The sequence below is a fragment of the Odontesthes bonariensis genome, chromosome 7 (genome assembly GCF_027942865.1).
Source record: "Odontesthes bonariensis isolate fOdoBon6 chromosome 7, fOdoBon6.hap1, whole genome shotgun sequence".
Lineage (NCBI taxonomy): Eukaryota > Metazoa > Chordata > Actinopteri > Atheriniformes > Atherinopsidae > Odontesthes > Odontesthes bonariensis.
The window spans coordinates 28,319,756-28,344,538 of record NC_134512.1 but is presented as its reverse complement, the minus strand read 5'-3'; the positions used below and the strand labels follow the sequence as shown (position 1 = coordinate 28,344,538).

At 43.1% G+C, this 24,783-nt stretch overlaps 1 protein-coding gene across 1 annotated transcript; it reads left to right on the top strand.

Moving 5' to 3' along the window:
* The first annotated feature begins 685 nt into the window (after window positions 1-685).
* On the top strand, window positions 686-12,597 carry LOC142384292 (creatine kinase U-type, mitochondrial-like). The gene is made up of 9 exons (XM_075470429.1): window positions 686-972; window positions 3,341-3,539; window positions 6,280-6,375; window positions 7,080-7,301; window positions 7,828-7,913; window positions 9,203-9,326; window positions 9,874-10,008; window positions 10,351-10,476; window positions 11,684-12,597. The coding sequence occupies exons 1-9, from the start codon at window positions 827-829 to the stop codon at window positions 11,795-11,797; spliced, it is 1,248 nt and encodes a 415-aa protein (XP_075326544.1). The 5' UTR covers window positions 686-826; the 3' UTR covers window positions 11,798-12,597.
* Window positions 12,598-24,783: the final 12,186 nt, after the last annotated feature.

The following is a 24,783-nucleotide window of genomic DNA, read 5'->3' as shown; positions in this document are numbered from 1 at the left end:
TTTTAAAAACACAGCTACATGTCAACCATCAGTTTTTTTCAAGCCAATAAAATCGGTGGCACTTTTTTTAATCAAGAAAAAAAGTCTGACGGCTGTTGTGAAACAGTACGGAAGAGTATTAGGGCCAGGCATAAGAAAAAATATTTATATTTTGCCTGTCGAGATTAAAGTCGACATGTCGAGAATAAAGTCGAATTTTCGCGAAAAAAAGTCAACTCCTCTGGTCCATCATCTAATTACTTTATTTTTGACATTTCGACTTTATTCTCGACGCGCCGACTTTATTCTCGACACGCCGACTTTATTCTCGACACGCCGACTTTATTCTCGACACGCCGACTTTATTCTCGACACGTTGACTTTATTCTCGACACGCCGACTTTATTCTCGACACGTTGACTTTATTCTCGACAGGCAAAATATAAATATTTTTTCTTATGCCTGTCCCTAATACTCTTCCGTAGAAACAGTGATAGAAGTGCTGATTGAATCTAAAACGATGTAGGCCTGATGTGTTTAGAATCTGTGCCAAAATGAAAGATAAAAAATGCAAACATTTAGTTAGAATAGGAAAAATGAACATGCAGTACTTAATGACTTTTTATTTTATTTCATTTTATTTTGAAGAAGGGGCTGAGCTTCCGGTCTCGCCCTTTGTTTCTCCGTCCATCTTGACGTCCTTCGTTGTTAACCCGTCCTCCTCATTCCATCAGAGGCTCTGCATCACATATCACCCATCTACGTGCTCGTTCTTCCGTCTGTGCGACTGGAGGAAATAACGCGTCTTTCAAACCCCTCCAGTTTCAAAGGAATATATATAAAAAAAATGGCTAGCAGCTTCACAAGAATCCTTTCCTCCAAACGAAACGTCGGGATCCTGTCGTTGGTAGGAGGCTCCGTAACGGCTGGATTTCTGCTCCACCGTGAGCATGTCAGCGCCGGAGCCCCCGTGCGCAGGACCTACCCCTCCAGGTAATGTTATCTTAACAGCTTCTGTCTCCCATGAACGGTTTTTCTATGCATTTGCAGTAATAGTTTGGAAGGATGTAATGTTATTTTTTTTTTTACCAAAGTAAGTGTAATGCCATCCTTATGAATTCCCAATACCATAAAAAATATGGATAATGTTACATGTGTAATTTAAGCTAATGAGGGTGGAGGGGTGTGTGACAATGGAAAAAAAAAAAAGGAAATAAAACGGTTACTTTTGGTTACTTGCAACCGCTCAAAAGTCCTTCACTATATCAAGAGGTGATAATGTCATTAGCACTATGAAACCATTACAATGAGCTGTACTCCGGCCATTAGCGAATCACTGAACTCGTAAGAGCTTGAATGAGGGCAACTGGACCCCCCACCCCGACCAATACTGTGCATGTCGTTAGAGACATTATCACCTGAGTTGTGGTCACAGGATCCAGGGTGTGAATGGGTGTGAGACTGCCCGGGCGGGGAGGAGAGCCAATGGTGCATTGTAGGTGCTGGGAAGCTAATGCCACCTCCTCTGTTCTGTTTTTTTTTTTTCCAGTTTAACAATAGATGGCTTCCTTGACTCCTCTCTCAAACCATCTGTCATCTCACAAATACAAACTTGGATTCAAATGAAAATAAATGGCTGCGATGCACTAAGAGCAAACTTAGAGACAGTGACCAAAACTAAATGGGAACGACCACAAACAAAATGCAGAAATGTCCATCATGACACACAAAACAATCACGAAGAAACCATTGTTTCATAATCATGTCATAACACCTGAGAACGACAGAATCATAAAACATAGCGTGGCTAACTTCGATCACATTACTAATCTTGTCCCTTTTACTGTTTTTATTTAGTAGGGATTTGGCGGACCCACAAAATTGCACAATACAAGATGGAATATGTTGGTGTAATGCAAAAATCTAACATGGCTGTAAAATATAGCTCAACCTAATGTATCCTATGTGGAAAACTGAATTAAGCTGGGGTCTTATCTTGGCTCGTAAAAATCCCAGATACTATAACAAAGAGCTGTGTATTCTTTCTAAATGAATAGGAGGTGTTTCCCCTGAACCTGACTTCAAAGACTGAACAGTTGCTCCTTTACCAAAACTTGTATCTTTATGGGATATATTGCTGTATGTTGATGAATGGATACTGAAAGGTGGGATTCAAGATAATCACTAGTTGAGGGAGGATGCGTACGTGCTCTGTGGCACAGCGGCATGTACTGTAAAACAGCATTGCTGTATGCAGATTAGTGAATCATTATCTGCTTCTCAGATATAAAACTCCAGGTATATATGTGTTTATATACAGGACATACACCCAGTACATGAAAGAGCACTTGCAGTAACAAAGTCAAATATAATATTGTCACCCTCTCAAAATAATGGCCTACGTCATTTTTTGCCAAAATCATCTCCTCATGATGCTGGACACCTCTAGTAAAATTGCTAAAACATGGCAAGGCTAAAAACTAAACAGGAACTAAAAACAAGACAAAAACTCAGAGACGTGACACAGACTGGTGAAATGAAGCCTAAATAAATGTATTAAAATTCCCCAAAATCTATATTTTTATAAATAAAAAATTACAAACTATTTTGTGCAAGTGTAATCATTATTATTATTATTATTATTATTATATAATAATAATAATAATAATGAAAACTCCAGGAAAGAGACCAAACGTAACCCTGAAGGAGCCTCACAGCAGAGATTGGAGCGCCTGACCATAGGCTCACTTTAAGCCCTGCACTCCAAAAAGATATTTCGAAGACGATAATTTAATCTAAAGACACAAAAATGTAACCTTCGAGAAGTCAAGGAAAACGCTGCGTCGATGATCACTGCTTCGAATATGGCAGTGATCATCACATCACGGGGATTTTCTTTATCAACAGAATGTGGGACAGCAGTCAGGATTGAAGGACAGATGGATGGTACTAAACACAGGCACATTATTACGAATGGAGGTAAAAAAAAAAAGCCATTTCTGAAACCCCAAACATAAATTTGAAGATGGAGGTAAATAGTCTTTTATTTTCCTTTTTGATAATCCAGCTGCATTTACCTGGTTACTAAAGTAGCACAAACATAGATCTGTATTCTCCACACAGAAACACAGATTGAACATAGCACTAAATGTATACTGCCTGTTGCTACAGGCAGTGGAGTACGTTTGTTGGCATTGTTTGCAGCAGGCTGTCACAGGCTTGACCTCCTGTTACCTGTGTACGTGCCATGCGAAAAGTTCCCTCAGTGAGTCACTCACAGTTAACTTGTGACCGCAGGTTACAAAGTCCGACGAAGATCAGTGCAGCCGTATATTTTATCTACCGTTTTTTATTTGTGCAGTGCGGAGTACCCTGACCTGCGCAAACACAACAACTGCATGGCCAGTAACCTGACTCCTGCGATCTACGCCAAGCTGTGTGATAAGGCCACTCCCAACGGTTACACGTTGGACCAGGCCATTCAGACGGGTGTGGACAACCCCGGGCACCCCTTCATCAAGACTGTTGGCATGGTGGCGGGAGACGAGGAATCCTATGAGGTCAGACATCATTGTGCCTTTTCAGACATATACATGCAAGCCTCTTACAGATGGTGGTGGGGGGCAGAAGCTTGAGGTGAAGTCGTGGTCCCTGAATTGTTCACAAGCTATGGCATGTTTACAGGATTTACCTTTTGAATTTTTGAATTTCAGTCAGCCGGAACCTTTCAGTCAACCAGGAACTGTGACTTATCTGACTGTATGACTCAATCAACAGGCCTCCTTTGTGGGCCAATTGTATAAAATGATTTTGAATTTTGGTCTCCTGACGCAGTCCACACAACTAAAAGTACATTTTCAGCTGCAGTGTATAATTTTATCAGATGTAAATGGGGTAAATAGATAAATATCAAAATACACATATTTTGCTACGGATAATATGTGCGGCTTATGTTGATAGACTATCATAGTAAAAAGTATGCTCTATTTAAAACACACCTAATCCTTAAATACATAAACAAACTGGGAATTCTGCTCACACCCCTTTCAAAAATAGCATGAATCACAACTGCACCTTAAATGTTGCAACCTGTCCTGCTGTGACAAATTTTGTTTCAGGGGAAGGAGCGCATCTGTACCAGAGAGGCAGAGTTCTAAACTAGGACACCTCTTTTGGGATCTTTCAATATCTGACTCTAATGAGAGTCTAACTACATTCCCATTTTTACTGCCTACTTCATTAAGAGGCCACAATAATATCTTGTACCTCTGACAGAAGTCGCCTGGTCTCTTTAATCTGATGCTAACTGTGGACCAAGACAACCAAAGTGTGAAGTTTAGGTCTCCAGACACGTGGTCCCAGCTCTAAATGTCTGGGCTGCGTGTCACCACTATTTCCTGCTATTGATTTGTGGGAGTCATTTTTTTTTCATTGACCAAAAGGGTGTGGTATTGCTGTTGTATAAAAGTAGCTGTGGAAAAATTAGGCAGTTAGGAAATATCCAGATACACACACTGTCCTTCCCTTTTGGCATGACTATCCACCACCTGGGCTAACGTGGTAAGGGGTGAGTTAGAAGCTGAGCAGGGGACTGACATCATCAATATCTTAGCAATCGCAGTCCTCCCTTATTCTTATCTGACGCAACTCAGTTTGTCAAACTAGAATGCAGAACGGCTGAATAAAGGTGGAAAAGTTTTGACATTTTAGAGCAAGTTGGTGCAGATTTCAGTATATTTTAAAAGCTCAGAAGGCTAAACACTTATCTAATGAGCCTCCCATTGTTTATAGCCCTTTTAATAGTTTTTCCGATCTGCTTAACTTGGTCAATCTTCTGAAACATACGAAGAGTTCCTGCAGTTTTCAGATCATGTATCTCTCAGCCTTTGCGTGATCTGTCCGTCAAAGTCGGTGTCTTAAACCTTCATCCTGCCCCGCAGATGTTATCCCTATTTAGACATTTAAGGCATTTTTGAGATTGTCGTAACTAAAGTTTGATTCATTATCAACAGAAGTCTCAGCTCAGGAGTTGTGCCACCTCATTTTAAACCTGCAGCAGTGCAGCCTTAAAAGATTCACCTGGAAACTCCAACACTCTAACAGTCCTTTGAATGTTTTTTAAAAGTGCTCCACTGCGGTTTTAAAGCCTGTCATGGCAACGGAACTGCACTTCTGATTTTGAAAGACTTATTCATGCTTTCATCACATCAAAGCTGAACTACTGCCATGCCCTTTGCATCGGTGTGAGCCAGGCCTCTCTTTCAGGACTGCAGTTGGTCCAGAATGCTGCAGTCACATAAGCCTGAGCACATCTTGCCAGCATTTGCTTCCCTTCACAAGCTCCCTGTACATTTTAGGATTGATTTTAAGGTTTTGTTATTGACCTATGTGGCACTGAATGGGCAAGCTCCTTTGTTGCTTTCCGACCTCTTAAAATCATATGAGCCTTCTCGATCATTCACATCCACCGATCATTTGCTTTAAGTTGCCTAAAGGTCAAGGCTGGTGCACAGGGGAGAACTAGCCTTTGTTGGTTTAGTGCCGAAATGATGCGTGTTCGGCAGGCTTCAACACTTCCTGTTTTTAAGTCAATTTGATTGTGTTAAAGCTATTGTCTTTTTTTTCGTATATATACACACACATGGACAAAAGTGTTGGTACCCCTGCAATAACTTGAAACTGGCAAAAGTAATGATAAATAAAGATTCACTGAAAATTAACCAATGAACATCAGACATTGCTTTTGAATTGTGGTTCAACAGAATCATTTTAAAAAACAAACTAATGAAACAGGCCTGGACAAAAATGATGGTACCCCTAGAAAAGATTGAAAATAATTCGACCATAAGGACATGTTAAACGAAGGTGACATGGGGTCTACCACACTGAACGAGCCAGGGCCTTGTGACACTCAGGGGGATCGCGCTTAATGCCACTTCTGCATCGCTTCAGTTTCATTCTGTGGTTGTTGAAGGGGATCAGAACACTTTCCGAAGCATCTACATGGGTTGGTGTCTCTATGGGTTTTTTTTCTTTCGTGTTATCTTATTGTTCTATCGCTGATGAACAGTTTTTAGGACTAAATTTACTCTGAGATGCAGCCGGTTTCAGTGAAGTGGTGTTAAAATATTTAGACTGATATCTGCCTGTAATTACCTTTCCCTGGAGGAAAGGATTGGATAGAGTTGAAATGATTCTTCCTAATCAATCGTCTTTACCTTCGATAAAGTCTGTGTGCTGATATTAAGAATGTAACACGCATATCAAGGCTTGGTATAACTCTTTATTCTGTTTTTTCAGGTGTTTGCAGACCTGTTAGACCCTATCATCAGAGAGAGGCATAATGGCTATGATCCCTGCAAAATGAAGCACCCAACTGACCTGGACTCCAGCAAGGTACTGTAAGACCGATCCTATCTCCACGACACGGTATCACCAGTTGAGAATGGTTTAACTGGTCATTTCTGGTATAGGTGGGAAAGAGCTTAGGCGCGTTTGTATTTCTTTAATCCAACCGCAGTCGTTTTAAGCAGCGTTTCTGTAAGCAGATGATCCAGATAGTGTGCATGGTACTACTATGTTGTTATAACAATTAAAAACTGGTTCATCTAGAATGAAAATATCATGATAATACTAATAATATTAATAATTTGAGGGGCAGGAAGGACTGAATCTTCTTAACTAGTAATTGTCTGGAGGGGACTTGGCATTCTATTGTTTAGGGGAATACGGACAGGGTGGCTTCACAGCAATCCAACAGTGCACTTCGATTGTTTTGGGGCATATTGATGAAGTTATGCTCAAACTAGATAGAGCATTTGTACATGTAATTGTATATCTGAATGCTGGCGAGCAATGTTGAAGTGGAGCTTTTAAGTTTGAGATCAGAGTTTTGAAAAAGACCACTACAGCGTCTGAGCATCAAAACAAATCAACCTGCACTCTAGCCAAAAGTCTCTTGTGATTAAAGACAGTAATGTCGCTCCATGTTTTTTGTGTAATCTACCTGACCCCATGGAACTCACTCAGTTGCCCAATAGCACCTTCTACATTGACACGTGGAAATGCTGTAACTGTTTCCTTTCATATCTTTCTTTCAGATCCATTCAGGTCAATTCGATGAACGCTACGTGCTGTCGTCCAGGGTGAGGACGGGCCGCAGCATCCGAGGGCTGAGCCTCCCCCCTGGCTGTACCCGGGCGGAGCGCAGAGAGGTGGAAAGGGTGGTGGTGGATGCCCTCGCTGGTCTGAAGGGTGATCTGACTGGGAAATACTACAGTCTTACCCAAATGACGGACGCCGAGCAGCAGCAACTCATTGATGTGAGTGGTGCACAGATGGTTGTGTCATTGTACATATAATTGATATGTATTAACTTAATGTGGTATTTTTCATCTCCACAGTCCTGGAGTTATTCATTTTCTCAGATATGTTTTGAAAATTGAATGAACAACAGTAGTTACAGAAGATATAAAATACGTTACACATCCCATTGTACTTCTAGAAAACTTTTTTAAAAATCCAGTAGATTTTAAGTCTTCTCTGAATGAGAATAAATGTTTCCTACAAGATTCAGCACAGGAAAAAATGAGGGGGAGACAATTTTATCACAAGTGATCAGAAATGGGTTTGTTGTGGCTGGGAAGGCATTTTTCTCCCACTCACAATGAGTCAGATTGACCAGATTAGCTCAGAAGTAACAAAATGCTCTATAATTGTTTGTCTAAAAGTTTTTTTGTTTTTTTTTTCACTTTTGTGAGGTCTGGATCCCATAGATTCAGTCTAAATAACAAATGCTGTCCAGTTTAAGTTGTGGATGAAATACCTTTTATCTGTGTGTTCAAATAGGACCACTTCTTGTTTGACAAGCCTGTGTCCCCCCTCCTGACGTGTGCAGGCATGGCTCGTGACTGGCCAGATGCTCGTGGTATTTGGTAAGCCTCCACAGCGCGCACAATGTTTTAGAGTTGTTGAAAAAAGCACGTGCGGACAAAAAAAAAAAAGGGTGAGAAAGATTAACAATTTAGCTAATTTTTCATTTTCAAATAAATGTTCGATTAAAAGCTTGTTTTAAAAGCTTTTAGTCATCATTGTCGCACCAGTAATGTAATCACAGCGTTGCCGTGTCGTGGTGGAAGCGCGGTAACGACGCAGACAATGCTCCCTCAGCATGTACCCAGGAATAACCCAGCCAGCTGAAATCAATCACCAGCCTCCCTCTTGCCTTCCTCTGCTTGGCATATCAGCCTCTGTTCTCCTTAATAATTCACCTTCACTTTACCCCCCCCCCCCCCATCATCTCTTATTTCAGGTGTTCTGGCAGCTTTCTCTTTCGCTGGCTCTCCTTTATTTTATTTATTTATTTATTGCCATTGCCCTTTTGCTCTGCTTTTTTTTTCTCCTTTTTGGTAATTAATCCCACCTCCCTTATAACACCACCCTTTGTCTTTCTTCTCTTCCCTGTTTTGTATTTATTCTTTTTTTTCTTTCTTTTGCAATCTTGAGTCTTGAGTTGTATTTTTCCATCAAACAATAGTAAGGAGGTCAGTGTGGACAAAAAGCCTCTGTATTGGCTGAGGCTTGCTTTGTGTTGAACATCATGTGTCAGATGCAAGGAGGGAAGTCATCAAATTGCAGACTTTGTTTAGCTCTGAGGAAAAGTTATGGTGTGACCAAACTTTTTATAAATGCTTTATTTGTTGTTCGATTAGCCCTCTTACCATTATCTTTACTTGAGCTATAGTGAGGATTCATCCTCTTAAGGGGTCAGTGCCCATCATCCAATCATTTTTGACTATCGTCAGTTAGGGCTATGATGCCAGACCCAAAGACACAGAGGTTTATATAGTCATACCTAAATTTCCAAGAGTAGAAATATGAAAATAACTTTCCAATCATTTGTCCATCCAGTGAATTTTACTTTCTGTTATCTGCCTTAAAAAGCGTCTGCTTCCTTTAAAGTATGTCAGTAGTTATAACCGCTGTACAAGGCCTAGACTATCAGCAAATGATTTGTCACACAGTTAAAAAAAATGCATGAAAAATGGGTAAGGAAAAAGGAGGGATAGAAACTCTGTGCTTCACTGGCTGCTGCATTAGAATAAACGATGCTGCTCTGAGTTTCTCCACTGATCCTTAGTCGCTTTGATGAATGGCTGAAGACAGGCCCCCTAACTCCCGAGCAACAGTAATGTATAGCTCAAAATAACTTCCCTCCATCCAGGCACAACAATGACAAGACGTTCTTGATTTGGATCAATGAGGAGGATCACACCAGGGTCATCTCCATGGAGAAGGGAGGCAACATGAAGAGAGTCTTTGAGAGGTTCTGCATGGGCCTCAAGAAGGTAACACTTTGTTCAGGATGTTATGATGAGTACAAATTGGTGTATTTAGAGATTTCAGAGTAGAGTAAGCTTTTTCCCACTCAAAATATTTTCTTTTTCTGTGCTAAGTGAAGAAATGAACTTGTAAAGAGGTGAAGTCAGTCAGCATCATGCTTTAATAAAGGTAGTAGATCAGCCCAGTGGTAGGTTATAGTGGACTTGTTGGATTTCCCCCAAAAGGGAAGGCATAAACACTGTCCAAAAGCATTTATATAAGGAATGCTTGCTAAAGCAAAAACTGCTTACACTAGTCTTCATTCAGCCTTAAAAAATAAAAGCCTGTACGCAGATAGTAAAAAACACTCAAACCGTTATTTATCCAAGCCATCAAAGTTGCCATTAGTAAAAGAGCAAAGGACATGCAACATATATTGCTCACGAGAGGTCATTTGATAGTCTGTTCACAAGTGAACAGCTTCCCATTCTTTATGTGTCAGCCTCGAAAAAGAAAGAAAACAGGATCAAATGCTGCAAATCGCTCACTCTTAAGTGATGGTCTACCACTCAGGTGGAGCGTCTGATCCAGGAGAGAGGCTGGGAGTTCATGTGGAATGAGAGGCTTGGTTACATCCTCACCTGCCCGTCCAATCTGGGCACAGGGCTCAGGGCTGGAGTCCACGTCAAACTGCCCCTGCTGAGCAAGGTAACAAAACAAAGATGGTGCTGCCATCTCAATCTGTGTCATGTGGTGTTATCTACAGAAAAGACCCAAAACAGACAAGCAGCGGTCCCTCTTGTTCCCTCGTGTTTTATCACTTTTAGAAGCTGTAGTATTAGAATGTGTTTTCTTTCCATTGCATATTCAACTGTTTATTTTTCTTAAGGAGCTGTTAGTTCGATTTTTTTCTTAATGTCTTACATACAATACAAATTGATGACAAATATGGTTTTGCATAAAAAATGTTTGAAAAAAAATGCCCATTTACTAATGCAGTGATTAGTGTTTAGTTACTCTTTTGAATGATGCCTCTCCCCTGCCTCGCAGGATCCCCGCCTCAGTACGATCCTGGGTAACCTGCGTCTTCAGAAGCGAGGGACAGGTGGAGTGGACACGGCAGCTGTGGGCGGTGTGTTCGACATCTCTAACCTGGACCGCCTGGGACAGTCCGAGGTAGGCAGACCTGAGTAGCAACGCACAGATGTGCGAACTGTGTGAAAATGAAGGATGTGGATAATTCTTCTGTTTGATGTGAATTAGAGCTGTCGAAATTGGCAAAATATGAGGCTTGACAGTTATTTTATCTCACTATTTTTACAGACTATTACAGTACAATGGATCAGTTCTCCATTGTTATGAGTTTGTGTGCTCACACACTTTGATTACATGGCGAGTAGAGATGGCTCTTTGTGGTCTCTGGCTGGAGTGCAGTGTACTGAAAATGTCTCCTCTTATATTCTTGCTGTGTCATACCATTGTCTGACTCTGGGTGTTGCAAGTTTGGAGTGTGTGGATCACTCAGTGCTGTTCGGCCCTCCATTACTGAGACGATCCCACTGGAGGGAAACTTTCAGGGTGGGCTCAGTATGCAAAGAAATGAGCATAGAAGGGTAAAGGAGCTGAGCTGAAACAGTACAGAAGTGAAATAAGAATGTATTCCTCTTTTAGCCAGCTGGAGCAGATACTCTGCTTAGAGTAAGTTGAAGTTGCTTTTCACAGCGTTTTGAAAACAAAAAACAACAATTCATCACTACACTTCATACAAAAGAGGTAGTAAAGAAGAAAGTAAAGAGGAAATGGACTTCCTTTGTCTTTGAAAGAAAAGCAGAAGGTCTCTGTGCTGTTAATGTTATAAGTTATCAGAAAACTCATATGAGACAATGAGGAAAATTATGCACCTTCTTCTCCTTTCCTGAATAATTCTGGGCTGTGTAGTGGGTCTCACTGTGTGTGCTCAGTGAATAAATGCTCAGCTAAAACACCAGACGTCGTTGTTTCTCTTTCGGCCACGAGCTGTACTTTTGACCTCCGCTTGGAGGAGGCAACAGTTAAGAGTGGAGGCTGCTGCTTGTGTTTATCTTTGGTTATCTCTGTAATGCCCATACTTATGTTGTGAGGGATGGCTCGGGCCAAAAAGATAATGTGCTCAGATCTTTAACACATGAATAAATTCTCTGCTTTGAACAATGATGTTAATTTTTTTTCTGATTACATTCTTTCTCACTTAGATAATTCACATTCAGTAAACGTGCAAACATGAAAACTTACATAGATATCAGAGAAGCTTAAATGTCCCTCTGAGGTGGGAGGGTGGCGTAGAAATATTTTTTTCTGTTTAACTCATAAAACAGCACTAAAATGCGATGTGTCTCTCCCTCAGGTCCAGCTGGTGCAGACAGTGATTGATGGCGTCAACTACCTAGTTGAGTGTGAGAAGAGACTGGAGAAAGGCCAGGACATCAAGGTGCCCCCACCTCTTAAGCAGTTTAAGTAGACACTGATCCCTCATCTTTGCACACAGTCCTCTGGGCACACACACATGCACAAACACCCTGCTCTGTGCCCATAGATATGATATATATCTATGTAATTTCCTCCTTTACTACTATAATTACTACTCTACTACCTATTCAGTCACCTTTCCCTTCCCTGCAATATACTCTAATACTAATTTAATCAACATATGTTATTTGTAGCCAACCTGGCTAAAACCAAATAGAGTCCCTGAACTTGGCTGTATTAAAGCCCAACACAGGATATTGAAACCACGCTCTAAACTCTGATTCTAATCTTGCTCTAAAACGGCAGCAGTGAGTTATTGGGATGCAGAAGTCGTGTGTCTGTCTCTGCATGGCCTGACAGTATCTGCGGCTCTGCTCCCAAACACTCCTCATCCCACTACACCCAGCTCCTCTCTGCCTCAGTCCATTCCTGTCGCATGTCCTCTACTCAGACCACATCCACCCCCCCCCACTCCTGTGTGTTGGTCGCCTATTATCTGGTGCTTGTGAAATCCATCCATTTGTGCTATGCTCTCCATTGTGGATTGTGTATACATAATACCTTTTCACCATTTTGAGTGGATTTGAATGTAAATTCACTGACGGAAGACTGAAGAGACTTGTGTTCTTCATAGGATTCGTATGTCTGATGACACACTGGTGTCATATTGAAATGTTGTAACACACCGGCCGGGTTGGGCTCTGTACTGTAAGCTCCTGAAGCAATATCATTTGAGCTATAATTGAATGTCAAGCAGTAATGTCTTTTATTAAAGAAATCATCTATTTAACAGTACCGCCTCCTCTGTCTGTGTCTTTTTTGTCGACGTAGCGTTTGCTCTTTTTGGTTTCTGCGTGAGGTCGATGAAATTCTCCGGTGTCCCAAGAGTTTTTTTTTTTTCAAAAAACAAGAAGCCTAAGCTTTAAGTAACCATGGTAACTAAGCTTTCAGGTCATGATAGCGATCAGCATAGTTGCTTAGTGCCATGTGACAATGTTTAGTCAGAAGCATGATGAAACTGGACTATGCTTAACAGGTGGGTACAGTGGGTTTTATTTTCAGGTGGACACGAGACCTGAAAATCTTAAAACTGTCTCTTCGGCTGCAAAGACAGTCTGTGTAGATCTCAATTAAAGGATAAAGCGCAATGGTTTTCTAATGAACAAAAATTATTTAAAAACTAAGACTAAATTAGTCCTTGTAATAGCAATGTACTATTTCTTGGTGACATATTGCTCCTATTGGAACAGTTATGTACAGTCTTTTGCTGGGTCTTATGTTTCCATATTGTGATAAAGTTCTGTTTCAGTCCAACACACGCTCTCCTGCAGCTTTGAACAACGAGTGGCTCACAAGAATCCTCGGCTTTGAATAATCTGCATCAAATAATGCTCCTTTCTGAATAAACGCTTTGAGGCCAAGCCATTTTAGGGAATCGTTTCCACTTTTATCTGGCTTGTTCCGTGGAATATTTTGTCAAAATATCCCATGAAAGTCGTTCAAAGCTCCACAATGAATGGCTGTATACTCAGACTCTGATCACATGTAGCAGGGTGCAAACATTCAGCATTAAAACAGCAGCAAAACACAAAAAACGTGTGCACGTGAACGTGAATGCGAGTCTTTGATTACAGAGCCTGAAGACGTCAGTGTTTTCTCTGCCGTGCAGGAAGTCTGTAACAACTGCTTTGTCCCACTGTCAATGAATGGATATTTTCTGTTGTGGTGAAACAGGCAACAGTTTTTCCAGTGTCTCGGTCCGGCAGCTGATGGGACAACAAGGCGTTCAGTGTTGTTCGGAGACACAGCTGAGATGTCAAGTAGGTAGGTGTTGTGAGGCCCGAGGAATCTGTTTCTCTTGGAGTATCTGGAGGAAAGCTCTGATGTCCTAAATACACACACATTTCCTCCTCCCCCACTGTGCGTCTCACGGTAGTCAGAGCATGTCAGCTGCAAAACGCTGCAAACGTCCCCTCTCTTCTCCACCTTGTTCCAAATATGACTGGGGAGCTGGCAGGTTGTCATGGCAACCACTTCAGAGGCAGCGGGGCTCCGATTGGGAAGGGAACAGGCTTTGTGGGTACTGAAAGCAAATCTCTACAGCACCGATGAGTGCTGCACATGGCACAGTCCAATATACATAATTCATTTTATTAAAGCCTATCAAAGCAGTAAATTATTGGACTCACACAAACACATTTGCACCAAAGTTGCGCTGACTTTGATGCTCAACTCTTCTTCTCCACACGAATAAAACTCAAGTGGGTGCTCCTAACTCCTATCTGTCCAATTCTGTTGTTCCCATCTCAGCGGGCAGTTTACAGTAAACAGCTGCAGGTCCGGAAGAAAGGCAGCGCTGGTGTAAAGGAATAGCCAATCATCAATGGGTCGTGAGCCGCAGAGATGACGGGCCCTTCTGAGGTATTGTAGGTCTGTTTAAGAAACAAAAAGCTGTTCCAAATTGTGTGTTTCATGTATATGTGGCACCCCTGAGAGGGAATGGCCACATTAATATTATTTTATGTAAATGCTGTGTTAATGGGACACTTTTCATTAATGTATTTATTTTTATTTAAAACAAAAGCCGAAAAAAACATATAAAACGGGTTATTTTATTTTGAAAGCAGGGGGGCGGAACGTTTGTGGTTGCTCCAGGTGTTCGGGGGTACGGTAATAGAGCGCCACCTTTCGCTGCTCCCTCAGACACACTCTGGAGGAAAACAAAGAAGCCTCGTGTTTCATTACTCCGTTCTTCACCTGCTTTCACAGGTAACTTATTTGTCTACGCGGTCCCTGTGCACGGGGCCCGTAACAAATCTTGGGGGCTCGTCCGGGATCGGCGCCGCCTTCCGGTTCGGAGCTGATCCATTGATGACATCTGGGACCAGGACCAGAGCTGATGTGGGCTGAGCGAGCAGTGACTTGGAGCCGAGACTGAACCGTCGTGCCGAGTGACCGAGCGAGAGGGACAGCGGGGAGCTACAGCCATGGCCGGGAGTGGGAGGAAGCGCCTAGTGTGGGACATTAGGAAAAGCCTCCACAACCTGACAACGACAGAGCTCTACCAGGTCGCCGAAAAAGTTGGTCCAGTGGCAGGTCGGGATCAGCCAGACATCGACAAGGAAGATCCGGAGGACTGCTTCGACCACATCAGTTCTTTCATGAACAGTAAGCCCTTACTTGAGTTAGAGGACGGTGGGATGGGGGAGTTGTTAGTGTTAATGGACTTCATTGATGAATTGGTAAAGAATCGAGAGCTACTGTATAGAACCAATGAAGATGAGGATGAAGATCCCTACACTATACAGACAGTAGCACCTACAGCTCACTCCACAGGTGACATGGATGTTAGTCCCCCACAAACTGTACCTTTGATCACTACAGCTAACATGGTTGATCAGTCTCAAGTTGTAGGCGCAGCTAGTCAGACTGGCCCAGTCAGTTCTGTTTCTGATAACAAGTCCAGTGACAGTTCCACAGTTAGCCCTGTGAGAACATCAGCTAAAGCAGTCTCCAGTATCACAAATACTGAACTACAGGAAATGTTAAACAGCTATGAGGAGCTTGGTAAAAGGCTTAGGCAGAGTGTAATGTTACCTGCTGAACAGTCACCACAACACTCTTCAGGGTCACCAGCTCAAGTTAACAACACGCATAGTGACTCACCCAGAACCAGTTCACATGGGCAGCCCATGGCCCAGCCTGCCCGGGAAGGGTTAATCTCTTTGAGAGATCTTTCCTACATCCAGAGAAGAGAGTTTAAAGTGCAAGGGGGTCAGGTTGGCGATCATTCATCAGACATAAGCTATAACAACATTTGCAAACAGATGGATGAGGGGATCAGAGAAGGCTTCCCTGACACAGAGATAGTTCGCGGTGTGCTCAGAATAATAAAGCCCGGAACTTTCAAAGACATGCTGATCAATAAAGACGATCTCACCGTAATAGAACTGAAGGGTTTTCTCCAGGCCCACCTGAGAGAGAAAAACAGTACAGAACTATTTCAAGAGTTAATGTGTGCCCGACAAGAAGAGAGTGAGACGCCACAGCAGTTCCTCTACCGTGTGATAGGGTTGAAGCAGCGTGTCCTCTTCACATCCAAACTGTCAGACTCAGGCATACAGTATAGTCCAGCTACTGTTCAGGATGTCTTTTTACATTCAGTCTACCAGGGGCTAGGCTATAAACACAGTGACATTCGACGAGAGTTAAAGCCTCTATTGTCAAGTGGTGAGGTTAGTGATGAAACAATCCTGCGCCACATAATGAGAATCACTAGCGAGGAAAGTGAGAGACAAAAAAGAATCGGTTCTTCTCGTAGGCAGAACACAACCAGTGCACACAGTGTTCAGTCTGAACTCAGCACCGCTCAAGAGTGCAGTAAGCAAGATAAACCAGTCCACACAACAAAGACAGACCCAATCAAAGAGCTTACAGCTAAAGTTAATGAGCTCACCGGACTGGTGGAAGCGATGAGACAACAGACCCTGTTGCGACCATCAGACCCAGTGAACCCATATACACAAAACAGGTCAAGAAACAGAAGAGACAAACCTTTTAGGTGTCCGAAATGTGTTGAACTGAACTGCTCAGACTGTCGCCATTGTTTCTTCTGCGGGGAAGAGGGTCACAGGGCGCTTGGTTGTTTAAAGAAACCAACGAACCAGGGAAACGCGAACCGGTCTCTGCAGCGGGGCAGCCAGTGACCGAGTCCAGTAAAGAGCCCCAGACTGAGCACCTAAGCGAGGTAAAGGCCCAAACTAGCTGTCACCACAGCAAATCAGGTTCTCCCTTGTCAGTTACACCAGAAGTAGCTAACTCTCAACAAGGTGAGACACTTGCTCCGTCTAGTGTTATGTCACTTCACACTAAACGTGGAGCAGTCGCTAAGCTAATTGGGAAGAAATCCCTTATACAATGTAACTTAAACGGTTTAGCAGTGAAAGCATTACTTGATACAGGTGCTCAAGTTAGTATCATAAGTCGAGAGTGGAAAGACAGATACTTACCTGACTTAATCATGCGACCACTGTCAGAAATCATTGAGGAAATGGATGAGTTAAAAGTGTGTGCAGTCAATGGGGAATCCATACCATTCGATGGCTGGGTACCCATCATGATCAACTTACCTGGGGGTGAGGACCCCAGCCTCTCCATCAGTACTCCAGTCCTCGTCAGCACGTTGCCTACTTTGGACAAACCATTGATTGGTTTCAATGTTCTGGAGCAGATCATTGAGGGACAACCAGAACGGTTGATACCTACTCTTGTCACGTTGCTTTGTAATGCCATCTGTCTTCCCCCTGAGAAAGCGGAAGCGATGGTGAACTTCATTCAGACGGTAGAGCCAAACATGACACAAGGCCGCTTAAGAACAGGTGAAAGGGACGTGGTTATCCCAGCGGGACAGGTCACCTGGGTAAGGTGCCGGGTTCCACCCACCATGAATTCGTCCGATTCTCTGGTGTTGTTTGAGGCTGATGATGAGAGCAGTCCGGCCCTAGAGCAGCTAGATGTCTTGACAGGGTTAGTCGAAATACAAAATGCAGCTAAACCCTATGTCACAATCGCTGTAAATAACGACACCAAACATGACATTACCTTGACCGGAAAGACAGTCTTAGGCACCTTACAGCCGATTGAACGAATTGTGGGGACTGAAACCCAAAATGAACCACAACCTACGGTAACAGTTCACAAAGTAACGGTTGAATCAGCTGCACCTGCTGCGACTTCTTGGCTCCCACCAGTCAATCTTGATCATCTAGAAGAGGAACAACAAGAGATTGTCAAGAGGATGTTGCTTGAGGAGTGCGGAGTTTTCGCAAAGGATGGGAATGATATTGGCTGCAACCCCAATCTACAAATGGTAATTAACCTAAAAGATGATATACCAGTGCAGCGAGCATATACTTCCATACCAAAGCCACTAATACGGGAAGTTAAAGAGTATGTTCAAGACCTCCTTGTGAGGGGATGGATAGTAAAATACAAGTCCTCTTATGCTGCTCCCATTGTGTGCGTGCGAAAGAAGGACGGTTCACTCCGTCTGTGTATAGGCTATCGTCTATTAAACCAGAAAACTGTGCCCGATAGGCATCCATTGCCTCGCATACGTGACTTGCTCGACACCTTAGGTGGATACTCCTGGTTCAGTATTCTCGACCAAGGCAAGGCCTATCACCAGGGTTTGGTGGCTGAAGCCTCACGTCATCTAACCGCCTTCACCACACCCTGGGGCCTATCCGAATGGGTGAGAATCCCTTTCGGGCTTACCAACGCACCTCCTACCTTCCAGAGAAGTATGGAAGAGATCCTGAGTTCTCTGAGGGATGACTGTTGCATACCATACCTTGATGACATTCTTTGCTACTCAAAGTCCTTCGAAACTCATGTCGAGGTGGTTCGCAAAGTGCTTCAGGCGCTACAAGTCCACGGCGTAAAGCTCCGTCCTGAAAAGTGTGAGTTATTTAGGGCTGAAGTTCGTTATGTTGGGCGTCTTGTTAGCGCGGAAGGAGTCAGGGTTGACCCAAAAGATCTCGAGGCCGTCTTGGCTCTGAAGGCCAAATCACCACAGACCGTAGGTGACCTTAGGCGTGTCCTTGGCTTCCTTAGCTACTATCGTTCGTACATACAGGACTTCTCAAGAATAGCTCAGCCGTGGTACGGACTACTTCAAGTCAAGTCTTCAGAACAGTCTGCTTACAGCCGTCAGAGTAGAACCAAAGGGCCCCAACTGTCATCTAGGGCGCCCATAAACTGGACTCCTGAACATCAGAAGGTACTTGAGCAACTGATTGATATGCTAACTCATCCTCCAGTCCTAGCATATCCGGACTTTGACCAGCCTTTCGTTTTGCACACGGATGCGTCTGAGAAGGGACTTGGCGCTGTGCTCTACCAACAACAAAACGGGAAGTTGCGCGTCATAGGCTATGGATCACGAACTCTATCACCTGCCGAACAAAACTACCACCTGCACAGTGGCAAGTTAGAGTTTCTGGCTCTTAAGTGGGCGGTGTGCGAAAAGTTTCGAGATTATCTTTTCTACGCACCACACTTCACGATTTACACCGATAACAACCCACTTACATACATCATGAGCACAGCCAAACTTAATGCGGTCGGCCATCGTTGGGTTGGGGAGCTATCAGATTTCCGATTTAGCATTAAGTACAGGCCGGGGAAGACTAACATAGATGCAGATACGCTGTCCCGTGTCCCTCTTGACCTTAACCATCTAACATCCGAGTGCACAGAAGAGTTGTCACAGGAGGTGGTCAGCGCGGCTTGGGAAGGAACACGAGTAGCCCAGCAGAAGGATGTTGCTTGGGCAGCAGTCCTGTTGACTTCAGCTCAGGATGTCATCTTGCAGCCTTGCGCACCCCTCCAGGAAATCAAACCTGATGATTTGATTCAGGCTCAAAAGAATGATCCGACAATGAAAGAGGTCATCAGACTCAAGGAGTCTAATACCAGACTCACTGAAGGCATCAGGAAGTCTTTCAAGGGATCTGCTTGTAAACTACTTCGCGAGTGGAGTCGTTTACACATCGAAAATGGAATCCTGTACCGACGAACACCTGAAAGGAGACAGCTTGTCTTACCTCTGACATACCAACCTGTCGTCTTGAAACATCTACATGACCAAATGGGCCATGTTGGTACTGAAAGAGTGCTTCATCTTGCGAGAGAGAGGTTCTATTGGCCTCACATGAAAAGGTGCATAGAGGACTATGTAACCAAAAAATGTTCTTGCATTAAACAAAAGAAACCGACAGTTCATGTGCGCGCACCCATGAGTAGCTTGAAGTCAAACTCGCCACTTGAACTAGTCTGTATTGACTACTTGCATCTTGAGAAAAGTAAAGGGGGGTACGAGTACATTTTGGTGGTAGTTGACCACTTTACGCGGTTCGCTCAGGCCTACCCAACCAAAAATAAGTCCGGTCGGACAGCAGCCGAGCGGATCTATAATGATTTCGTACCTCGCTTCGGATTCCCAAACAAGCTGCATCACGATCAGGGGCGAGAATTCGAGAACGAGCTCTTCCGAACTCTCGGGCAGCTCTCTGGAGTTGGTCATTCTCGCACGTCTCCCTACCATCCCCAGGGTAATCCCGCTGAACGCTTTAACAGAACTCTGTTGCAGATGTTGCGTACCCTGACGGACAAAGAAAAAGAAGCGTGGAAAGATATCTCCCGCAGGTTATACACTCGTATAACTGTACACGCCACAAGTCCACGGGCTATTCGCCACATTTCTTGCTTTTCGGTTGTCACCCCCGCCTTCCGGTAGATCTTTTGTTTGGTTTGGCTGAGCAGGCTGACCCCGTGTCACCCAAGGGTTATGCTGAAAAATGGCGCACAAGAATGACAGAAGCCTATCGTGTTGCTAACAAGAATAGCCTGTCATCTAGTGCTAAGGGGAAATCTTACTACGATCAGAAGGTGCGGGGAGTAGTACTGAAACCAGGGGACAGAGTGTTGGTTAGGAATCTAGGGGAGCGGGGTGGACCGGGCAAACTACGTTCCTATTGGGAGAAAAGGGTGTATGTGGTCAGGGAACAGGTTTCAGACAATTCAGTCTATGTGATCCACCCAGAAGGTGATCACCAGGGCAGAACTAGGACCCTGCACAGAAACCTACTCCTATTAGTTAACGAGTTGCCAGTGGAAATTCCACAACCAGCCACTAAACCAGTCTCAAAACCAAGACAAAGACAGGCAAATGCTCAGGCGAGAGCAAAGAACAATTCAAACTGGATGGAAAATGATGAGACTTCGGATTCAGAGGAGGACTCAGGAAGTGGATATTGGCTGAGGATACCATCAACTTGGGCTGAGCCCAGAGCAGCAGTTGCTCCTGAGAAATTCGATGTCAACCAGGACAGGAGGAAACCAATGTGTTGGACTCGGGTTCCGTCTGAAGAAAAGTCTGTTCAGCGTCTAAAGGATCGTGATGAGTCAGGCCAGAGGAGGCCGGTAATGGAGGTCCAAGGCATGGTTGAGAACCTGCCAGAAATGGCTGTGGTCCATGAGGGAAGTCAGCCAGAAATGGAGAGTCAGGTGGCACCTTCTAGTGGATGATGTCGTTTTAGAAGCGAACCAGGATGAGTGGCCAGAGGGAGATGAAGTTGAACTAGGGAGCAGTGACAACTTGCCTCAGTCAGATGTAGAGCCTGAGTTCCCTCAGGGCGGGTGTTGTGAGGAGCCAGTAACAGACTCTCAGTCTAACTCACCTACTCCCCTGAGGCGGTCCACGAGGCAGAGGCGTCCAGGCCAAATGCTCACCTACTCATCTCTGGGTCATCCAACATACCAGTCACGTCCCTCAGTAAATGCAGTAGATACTTACCTTGTGCCTCCTGCTGACTTGTGGTACCCACAACCATACTTACCTTTTGTCCAGTTCCCATATCTATCCTTTCCCTACTCAGTGTGTAGCTATTAGAGAGAAACAGCAGTCATAAAGCACTACTACCCATAAATAAGCAATGACATGAAGTTGAAAACGAAATATTCCTAAGTGCTTTGAAGTTTTGATTATGGGAAGGATTTTGAATATTTCTAGTTTTTGAGTTTTGAAATATAGTGATTGAAATGGCCAATTTTGTTTAAAGTGTCAGGAGCCACTTTTGTTGTCGGGGAGCGTGTGGCACCCCTGAGAGGGAATGGCCACATTAATATTATTTTATGTAAATGCTGTGTTAATGGGACACTTTTCATTAATGTATTTATTTTTATTTAAAACAAAAGCCGAAAAAAACATATAAAACGGGTTATTTTATTTTGAAAGCAGGGGGGCGGAACGTTTGTGGTTGCTCCAGGTGTTCGGGGGTACGGTAATAGAGCGCCACCTTTCGCTGCTCCCTCAGACACACTCTGGAGGAAAACAAAGAAGCCTCGTGTTTCATTACTCCGTTCTTCACCTGCTTTCACAGGTAACTTATTTGTCTACGCGGTCCCTGTGCACGGGGCCCGTAACATATACAGTAGCATGCAAAAAGGTCACATTTTTCTTACTTGCGAAAGGAATAAAACCTTACCTGGTTTCCAAAAGACACTGATTTTATTTGCACATTTTTTGAGTGAATCTAAACACTGCAGAGCCCAAAACATGACGAATAACTATCAAACTGAGCACAAGAGCCATAACGTCACTACCACAGCGAGAGGCAGAACCGCCTAGCAGAGAAGAACTGGGGTAATGTGTTGCATGGGAGGAGCCAAAGAACCACAGGTGCCCTCGTTGACCAAAGAGGAACCAAAATAGTCCCTGTGCCACAAGATTGTTGAACAGGAAATAACAAAGAAACACTACCTCACTGCGCAGTTTTTTTTGCACTACTGCCACCGTCTTCTGTTTTATACATATTTTTATATTCTAAATTCTCTTATTTTTATTCTGTATAGCCTAAATTATGTATCAATAACACTTCTCAACATTGCCTGCTGCTTTTACTTCACCATTATTCAATTAAATGCATGCTTCCCTCCGATGATAAAATCTTCCCCACCCCCGCGGTTGTGTTGTGGAGAAAAGATGCAAGCCCAAAGCATGATAAGTTCACCCTCATGCTTCACAATTAGAGAAGTGTATCATGGCAGCCAAAAAGTTTAATTTTAACATCTTCAGTTAAAAAACATACATCAGTTTTGGTTAGATTGCTGTTACACCCATCCATCCATTTTCTACATCCATTTAATCCAGTTCAGGGTTGCGAGGGGGTGGAGCCTATCCCAGCTGCCATTGGATGAGAGGCAGGGTACACCCTGTACAGGTAGCAAGACAAACAGCTATGCAGACTCACACTCACCCCAAGGGTCAGTATAGGATCATCAGTCAACCTTCCATGCATGTTTTTGGATGGTGGGAAATACCCAACACAGCAAGGCCCCATCTGAGATCTGACTTTTGGTTTTGGTTCAAATTTTTTATGCTGAATTTTGTTTTGAAGAAGGAAATGTTGTTTTATTTTCCATGCATGTTTTTGGATGGTGGGAAATACCCAACACAGCAAGGCCCCATCTGAGATCTGACTTTTGGTTTTGGTTCAAATTTTTTATGCTGAATTTTGTTTTGAAGAAGGAAATGTTGTTTTATTTTCGACTGAAACTCCATCATATCGATTGAACATTTTTATTTTACTGCATTATTTTCAACCGGATTAGAAGTTTTTTTTTTTTAATGCATTTCATCTCATCTCAGTAATGAGCAGTGTTATCTTTCATCTTGTCTGTCATAATAGAAACATGCTTATATCTTTTTTAATATCATATCAACAATCCCTTTCTGCATCCTAACAAAGAATGCTGCACTGTAGGGAAACCGAAAAATGACTTTTTTTGTCGCTTTCTTTTGAACAAGAAGTCCTGAGCAGCATGTGGTAGTATGGATTAGAGCAGACTCTGAGTATATCTAAAATAAGTAGTAATATGACATTTACTGCATACGCTTCAGTCTGTGAGATGATCTGTCTTATCGGAGAGCTCCACCTGCTGGCTGTGTGATGCACCTGCAGCTATAGAGAAAGAAAGGGAAACAGCCCATTTCTCAGTTGCTTTCCAGATACAGCAAGTAGTTGTGTCTCTGATCACGAGACCTGGTTTTGCTTCTCTGTCCTCATAAGGTGTCCTCCCAACACATTAAAACCCAGACCTAATGACAGTTATAGACTGTGCTTGTTTGAGTGCGGAATGAGTACTTATAGATCATTTTACAATTCGATTAAGACAGTGTTGCAGTCCTTGTCTGACTGTCAAATCATCAAGTAAAGTGGATAAATGTCGATATCAGTCAGATTTGTCAACGCGTTACACTCTGATCACTCTCATAAGTGCACACATTCAAAGCTGTGGGCCAAGGCAAGAACACTGGAACAAATGGAAAACGAACTGGGATAATGACTACGAAAGGGTTGTTGTTATCAGTAATGACTCTGGTACACTAAATCCTGGTGACTTTTGATTTTTCCACAACAACGTGGCATAACGACTGCACAGACCTGCATATCAGCATGGTGATCAATGTGTTTGACCTTTCCTCAGACATCTGAGCTAAGGCTGGACTTAGTTTTGGAACACTAGAGCATCGACTCATTACAACATACAATATGGGCTGATAAATATGGTTAACAGGGCTGGCAATCCGTCTGAAGTGGGATCACAAACTTAATTTAATTAAGCTACATTAGACTAGAGCTGGCTTTCGGGATAAGAACTGCGGGGATTTGAGTGCAACTGGTTGATCAATGGCTCAGCAGGATATTATTTTCTGCAGCTGTATGACAATCAGTTAATTTAGTCATCTTTCATGCAAAAGTCTACTTCCAGTTTCTCTGCTATGAGCATAATTACCCTGTTTTAATAAAGATGTAGATTACTCCTCATAGAAAAGTAATTCTATAATGTATATATATATTGGATTAAAAATAGATATTCTATAATAAAAAGAATAACTCTCTGTCCCATTATTTATGTAAAAGGCAGATGTTTTTGGCTGTAGGGAATTGTGGGCTTTTCTCAATTTTTGTGAGTTTTTACTCAGTGGCTCTCCTTTTAAGTTTTTCTCAAAAACAAAAAAACAGTTACCTGATGTGTTGCAGATCGGGTGATTACCGTCGACATATTAGAGCTGGCTTTGTTATAAAATGATTAGTAGCAACATTCGTGATAGTTTAGTGCTTTATTGATTCCTGGGCTCAGCAGGTGTATGTGTCTGACAAAGAAAGAAAATGTATACATATCTGTCCTCTAAAACATTCTGAGTTGTTAGCGTTTCGTGAATAAGCCAGAAACTATTAACATAACCACTTCCGCGTGTGAGAGAGGAGTTTTGATTTTTCCCGAGTCGTGATTGGTTTGGAAACGTCGAAGTTCTTATTTGCCTACTTTTCATTGGTTGATTAAGGCAGAGTGACACTATGAACCGACCAATGGTAGGATGCCACACTGTGGTTAGGTGAGGTCCCGCTG